General features: G+C 48.9%; 2 protein-coding genes across 5 annotated transcripts in view; one reads left to right on the top strand and one right to left on the bottom strand.

Annotated features, from left to right (window-relative positions):
* Positions 1–7,500, bottom strand: part of ralgps1 (Ral GEF with PH domain and SH3 binding motif 1) — a 150,379-nt gene that overhangs the window by 79,749 nt on the left and 63,130 nt on the right. The window lies entirely within an intron of this gene.
* Positions 1–7,500, top strand: part of angptl2b (angiopoietin-like 2b) — a 27,817-nt gene that overhangs the window by 9,170 nt on the left and 11,147 nt on the right. Inside the window, exon 2 of one of the 2 annotated variants that reach the window (XM_031570908.2) lies at positions 3,297–4,288. In XM_031570908.2, the coding sequence (XP_031426768.1) occupies positions 3,316–4,288 (973 nt within the window). In that variant the 5' untranslated portion in view covers positions 3,297–3,315. The remainder of the gene's footprint in view (positions 1–3,296; positions 4,289–7,500) is intronic. The other variant, XM_031570907.2, reaches the window with a different exon arrangement.

The raw sequence follows: 7,500 nt of genomic DNA, 5'->3' as shown, positions 1-7,500 counted from the left end.
CTGGAACAGGGCTCTGGGGTAGTAGAACACTCAGTGTGTTTACATGATGGTATAATTCGAATCTTTGCTTAGTCGGACTATGCTTTCTTTCGAGGGTAGGTGCTATTATCCCAATATACATGGCAGTGAATAAATCGAATCATTGGCCGAAAGCATGTCATATCCGATACGATAGGTGGCGCTGTTTTTATTACAACTAGTGGTGATACAGCCCTTTCCGCTTGACCTCTTCACCACTACCAATAACAACAACAGTTGATTGAGCATGAATCGCGTCTGTTCATCGGTCCAGAAATGCGTGTTGCCTCTTGGGTTGTTTGTTTGTTTGTTTGTTTGTTTGTTTCTGCCAGGCCGATGTGTTTATAAGTTACATTATTCAAAGGTGAAAGATAAAAGGCGAGAGAAACGCACGCACATTCACACACGCGCGCAAATAATGGGTTACAGCCTAAACGCATTGCCCTTCTGCCAGTTGCATCAAATTGTTTTAGTACTTCTTCGCTGTCGATTTCCAAATCTGTGTGAATATTCATGAGAGCAAGTCCAGTCAGTCTTTTCGTAGATAGATACAAACCTTCAGGACGCAATGAATGTTTGGCTAGAAATTTGCCGAACTTTCCAGGGCTTGATAAAGTTCACTGCGTAACTCATTTACCTGTTTCCAGCTCTGTATCTGCATCGTCAACGCTGGGCATTAGTTGTCTGTACTCCGATTTTATAGTTTCCCCATTTTAATAAATATGCGTTCATGATATATTTTTCTTCTTCTCGCGTAGCAGAAGGTACGCACAGTGCGTACGGCTGCATGCGCCACTGGAACTCTGTGCAATTAATACAATACATAATAGGCTAATTGATACAATATCTCCTCGTTTGAGTGTGGTTGTTTGAGTGCAATGGGAGTGTATGATCGATGTTGTCTATAAAGGTATTTAGGTAAAGGTATTTACGGGAAAATATCTCGATCCACCTGTCACGTCTCTGTCTTTAGAGGGCAGCGCCAAATAACTGAACACAACTAAACTCACGCGTGCCTCGCGGCCACAATACCAAATTTCATCATATTTGATAGAATGAAGGACATATTAGTTGTGAATAGTATCACCGAGTTTGATAGATATTGGTCAGGTAATAGCCGAGTGACAGCTGATTTGCTTTCTGATTTGACAGTACTAATTCGTGTTTTTTTTCAGCGCCAGATAACTGAACACAACTAAAGTCACGCGTGCCTCGCGGGCACAATACCAAATTTCATCATATTTGATAGAATGAAGGACATATTAGTTGTGAATAGTATCACCGAGTTTGATAGGTATTGGTCAGGTAATAGCCGAGTGACAGCTGATTTGCTTTCCTGATTTGACAGTACTAATTCGTGGTTTTTTTCAGCGCCAGATAACTGAACACAACTAAAGTCACGCGTGCCTCGCGGGCACAATACCAAATTTCATCATATTTGATAGAATGAAGGACATATTAGTTGTGAATAGTATCACCGAGTTTGATAGGTATTGGTCAGGTAATAGCCGAGTGACAGCTGATTTGCTTTCTGATTTAACAGTACTTATTCGTGTTTTTTTTCAGCGCCAGATAACTGAACACAACTAAACTCACGCGTGCCTCGCATATAACGCATATAACGCATATAACTTTTCCTAGGCAATATTTGTTAACTTAGCCTACTCTGGTTTTGAATATGGGGTAGGCTACCACTCATGCGAAGGAAATCACCGGCAGATTGTCGCAGGACATTACGCAGATCTTGTCAAGCACTGACAAAGCATGCATGCGTTGGCAATCATACAAATATTTTTGTATCATCGCGATGCAAATGCATGTGTGTATAATAATATTCTGAATTCAAGTTAATGCTTGTGAAATAAAGGCATTTATATGTTTATGATTGTGTGATTCATTGGGATGTGCATGTGGGCAATAGTGGTTCACGTTGCTGTACTCACAATTTCGGAACAGCGGGCTGTCGGAAAAATGGGCTTTCGGAACATTGCCATGGAACCTTGGTCAGGTAATAGCCGAGTGACAGCTGATTTGACAGTACTGCTGTTGTTTTAAGCAAATAAAATGTGGAACGTCCTTATACGTGTTTAAGGAGGGGTTGTAAAGGTGCTCATATCTTCGGACCTCTTCTGTTATGTTTGTTCATAATCAACAAAAATAAGCTTGTGAGACAGTCTGCAGGTTATTCATAAAAAAACGTGTCATTAGTATGAACAGTTGAGACAACTTATCCCTCTTTCGTCTTCCGGGTCACGACCTGGCAGGGAGAGAGGGAGCATGCGCAAAGACGCAAAGTCCAGTTCCTTATCCAATTCACCGTTACATGCCGCAATAGTCGAACTATCAACTGGATCGGATCGAGTTATCCAGGGGTGTTAGTCCGACTATGTGCGGTCCGACTACGATCCGACTAAGGTGCTTACATGAAACGGATAATGCGATTTCAGTCCGACTAAGGCAGTTATTCGAATCCATGTAACCACGGTCACTGGGCTACTGGAACAGGGCTCTGGGGTAGTAGAACACTGGGCTACTGGAACAGGGCTCTGGGGTAGTAGAACACTGGGCTACTGGAACAGGGCTCTGGGGTAGTAGAACACTGGGCTACTGGAACAGGGCTCTGGGGTAGTAGAACACTGGGCTACTGGAACAGGGCTCTGGGGTAGTAGAACACTGGGCTACTGGAACAGGGCTCTGGGCTCTGGGGTAGTAGAACACTGGGCTACTGGAACAGGGTGATAAGGTATCAGGGCAGCTGGGTTACTGGGGGTGGGCACTGAGGAGAGCTGCATCTCAGCCGGTTTAGACGTGGCAGGCTTACTAATCACACCCAGAGGAATGTGGGCAGACGTAAGTGTCGAGTGCAGATTGATTGCTCTGAAAATAAAAAGCAGTATGAGCTGGTGTGTGTGAGCTGCAGTATGAGCTGGTGTGTGTTCCTTGTTATTTTAGAGTCTGAAGGATCAAACATCTGAACATCTTTTGTCCATGGCTTCCAACAACAGCTTCAGTGACATCCCGTCATCTGGACCAACTCATTGTATTTTATCGCTTAATGAGAAGCTCTGTGGACATACATTGACAAATATATAAGACAAATGACTGTTCAATGCAAACATGTCATAAGACAGCTCTCAGACATGATTAGGGAAGACTGAAGGTCAAAATGGTGGTGGTGTGACAGATCATAAATGATTTTAACCAGTCTCTCTCTCTCTGTCTTTCTCTCTGTCTCTCTGTCTTCTCCTCTACATCTTCCCTCTCCTCTTCTTCCCCAGCAGGTCTGGAAAGGTGTTCATGAGAGTGTGTGTGAGTGTGATCATGGGTTTCCCCACTCTGGTGCTGTTACTTCTGCTGCTGCTGTGTGGCCAGCCAGGTCAGGGGTCGGAGGTCAACCAGGGAGCGCAGGAGTTCGACAGCAGCGAAGGTGTGGGGGCGGAGTTCCTGGAGGCTGGTCGCACCCGCCGCGCCGCTGCGCCCGACGTCTCGTCCTCGGAGAAGTGCTCGTACACGTTCATCGTGCCGCAGCGGAAGGTGACGGGGGCCATCTGCGTGAACTCGCGCGAGCCGGAGGCGGCGGCGGCGGCGGTCGGGGCCCGCGTGCACAAGCAGGAGCTGGAGGTGCTCAACTCGGAGCTGCACAAGCAGAAGAGGCAGATCGAGACGCTGCAGCAGCTGGTGGAGGTGGACGGCGGCGTGGTCAACGAGGTCAAGCTGCTGCGCAAGGAGAGCCGCAACATGAACTCCCGCGTCACGCAGCTCTACATGCAGCTGCTGCACGAGATCATCCGCAAGCGCGACAACGCGCTCGAGCTCTCGCAGCTGGAGAACAAAATCCTCAACCAGACGTCCGAGATGCTGCAGCTCACCACCCGCTTCAGGGAGCTGGAGCACAAGTACCGCCACCTGGCCGCGCTGGCCAACAACCAGTCTGCCCTCATCGCTCGGCTGGAGGAGCAGTGCCAGCCTCACCAGCGCACCCACGTGCCCTCGCGCCCGCTGCCACAACCGCGAGCGCAGCCGCAGCCCCAGCCCCAGCCGCGACCGCAGCCACAGCCCCAGCCCCAGCCCCATCCACAGCCCCATCCGCAGCCCCATCCGCAGCCCCCCCCCTCGACCCCGCTCAACAAGCCCTACAAGCCCCCCACCTACACGCGCAACGGCCAAATCACCAACGAGATCCAGAGCGACCAGAACTCCAAGGTCACGCCGGCGCTACCCACAATGCCGAGCGGCACGCACAGCCCTTCCACCACCAACAAGCCATCAGGTGAGTCTACCCAGAGATGCTGATGACGTTAGAACAGCATAAAACACAACAGAACACAATATAAACCAACAGAGCAGAGTATACGGACCCACACAGTCAAGGTTTGGTCAGGGTGGGATGATTTTGTAGAAAGATGCAGGTGTGTTTGCTGAGCTGTGTGTGCTTGTACCTGTGTTCAAAACATTCAGGTGTGTTTGCCGATAGCTGTGTGTGTGTGTGTGTGTGTGTGTGTGTGTGTGTGTGTGTGTGTGTGTGTGTGTATTGTTAAAAGGTTCCAGGTGTGTTTGTTGAAAGCTCTGCGCACATATTGTGTTGTTTACAGCCTTCAGGTGTGTTTGCTGAGGTGTGTGTGCGTGTTCGCGTTGTTAAAAGCTTTCTGAGGTGTTTGTCGATCGGAGGTGGTTGTTCATTTTGCTTGTGAAATCAAATCTGATGCTATTCCACTGCCACCATTTAAGTGGCGAGTTTCGCAGTAACTGAATCTCAGACGCAGAGAAAAGCAGAAAACAGCTTGAGGAGCACTACTGTGGTATTCATCAGGGCATGGGCACACACACACACACACACACACACACACACACACACACACACACACACACAGACTTTGGAGCACTACTGTGATATTCATCTGGGCATGCTCCAGACAGACCAGCATCTGATTACTGGTGTCCAGGTACGCCATAAGCATTGCATTACCACGATAGATAAGCCTGCACAACACACCCATCCTAGCAACACAACCGGAGCTGCATTTCTCCTGAAGCACATGCTGTTATTCTGGTCTGTGGACAGTGATCTGGTGAAGGCCTTACAGAAAACATCACAGTGCAATGTGCAGGGCTGGGCTGTTCTAGGTTTGGAATGGGGTTGTGGTTGTGTGTGTGTGTGTGAATGTGTGTATGTATGTACTGTTTAGGCCCTTTGTGTGTGTGTGTGTGTTGAACATGTCAGGATTAACAGAGCTATGTGTGTGTGTGTATGTGCTCTGCCATCATAAATCACCAGCAGCTTGACCATTCATTCACCCAGCAGTTTGTGTATCAGAAGGTAGACTTGCACAACCTGTGTCGCATCCCATGGAGGGGCTCTATACACACACACACACACACACACACACACACACACATCATCCATCAGGCTGGTCAGGCGTGGTCACAAAGGACCACTCAGGTAAGTACCCATCCACACTGTGAGATGGACGTACCAGATATGCTCAAATGGAGGCTCTGTATTGTCACACGGCACGCTGGTCTTGTATGGGGTCAGGGAGAGGTGCCTCTGTGTGTGTGTGTGTGTGTGTGTGTGTGTGTGTGTGTGTGTGTGTGTGTGTGTGTGCTGGCCGTCATATGGCAGGCTGGTTCTGTATGGAGGCAGCCACCTGAAACATGCAATCCAGGCACATGCTGAGAAACCAGATCCAACAGCCAATCAACTGCTCACTTAGGGGTGAGGTCAGCAGTCGCTCAGCAATGCCATGAGTATCTCTCTTTTTGTCTGTCTCTCTTTCTCTCTCTTCATTCCGCTTCTTGCGCGCTCTCTCTCTCTCTCTTTCCCTCTCTTCCTCCCCTTCTAGCGCTCTCTCTCTCTCTCTTCCACTGTATTCTCTCTCTGACATGGGTGGTCCTGATCGACAAGCTGATGTTTCACAAGAGAGACTTTACAGGCGCACACACACAGAGACAGACAGACAGACATACAGAGACAGACACACACACACACACACACACACACAGACACACACACACACACACACACACACACACACACACACACACACACACACACACACACACACACACACAGGTGTTTGGCTTACGGGGTTGCCTAGAGTTTTTCCAGGTAACGAGGGAGACATAAACAGCGCTGTCTGAGGCCCAGCCATGCAGTGTTCTCCACTGGGCTCACACACACACACACTGTGTGTTCCGTAGCCTCTCCGCTCGTCTGCAACTCACACACACTGTGTGTTCCGTAGCCTCTCTGCTCGTCTGCAACTCACACACACTGTGTGTTCCATAGCCTCTCTGCTCGTCTGCAACTCACACACACTGTGTGTTCCGTAGCCTCTCCGCTCGTCTGCAACTCACACACACTGTGTGTTCAGCAGACAGAGCTTCACTCAGGGAGACAAGCCATTTCCTGTGCAGGTTAGTAACACTAACACCTTAAAAGGTCCATCAATACGGCCAGAGAGGAACAGAGACAGAGAGAGGGAGTGAAGGAGAGAGAGGAACAGAGACAGAGAGAGGGAGAGGGAGAGGGAGGGAGATGGGAGAGGGACAGAGACAGAGAGAGGGAGAAGGAGAGAGAGAAACACAGATAGGGAGGGAGGGAGATGGGAGAGGGACAAGGACCGCGGGAAAGGAGAAGTAAAAAAATATTGTGAAGGTTTAAGCAAAAGAAAGACACTCAGAGAGAGAGAAGGAGGGAGGGAGAGAGGATACGAGTGTGAGAGAGAGAGAGAGAGAGAGAAAATGAGGCAGAGAGAGAGAGAGAGAGATAGAGAGAGAGAGAGGGGGGGGGAGAGAGAGGGAGAGAGGGAGAGAGAGAGATGGAGTGAAGTTGGGGTCAGAGTGAAGAGCAGGAGGCACAGGCTCAGATGGAGAGAGGAGAGGAGAGGAGAGGAGAGGAGAGGAGAAGGGAGGAGAGGTGAGGGGAGGAGAGCAGGATGAGAAAACAAGGGATGAGAAAACACAGATGGATAAAAAAAAGAGGAGACACACTGAGAGAAGAGGGGGTAGAGAGTTTGTGCGTGTGTGTGTGTGTGCGTGTGTGTGAGGGAAAGAGAGGGGGGGGCAGAGAGAGATGGAGAGAGGGAGAGAAATATATAACAAGTTTTCATTCCCACGCAGTCCTCCATAATGATAGTCACGAGGGTCCCTCCAGACTGTATTTAACATGATGCTAGTGAGTGCCAACCTCCGCTTTAACCTGCCTATGAACTATCCTAGCTATCTCTAGCTCTACAGAGTTAAACTCCGCTTTAACCTGCCTATGAACTATCCTAGCTATTTCTAGCTCTACAGAGCCAACCTCCGCTTTAACCTGCCTATGAACTATCCTCGCTATCTGTAGCTCTACAGAGTTAACCCTCTGGGGACCATATATCCCTGTGGATGGATATATATAAAAAAAATTCTACTCTGCTTTAACCTGCCTATGAACTAGCCTAGCTATCTCACGCTCTACAGAGTTAAACGTATGTGTTTGGC

This window comes from Clupea harengus, chromosome 7 (genome assembly GCF_900700415.2).
Source record: "Clupea harengus chromosome 7, Ch_v2.0.2, whole genome shotgun sequence".
NCBI lineage: Eukaryota > Metazoa > Chordata > Actinopteri > Clupeiformes > Clupeidae > Clupea > Clupea harengus.
The sequence above is the reverse complement of the archived record's forward strand: the minus strand, read 5'-3'. Positions and strand labels throughout refer to the sequence as shown.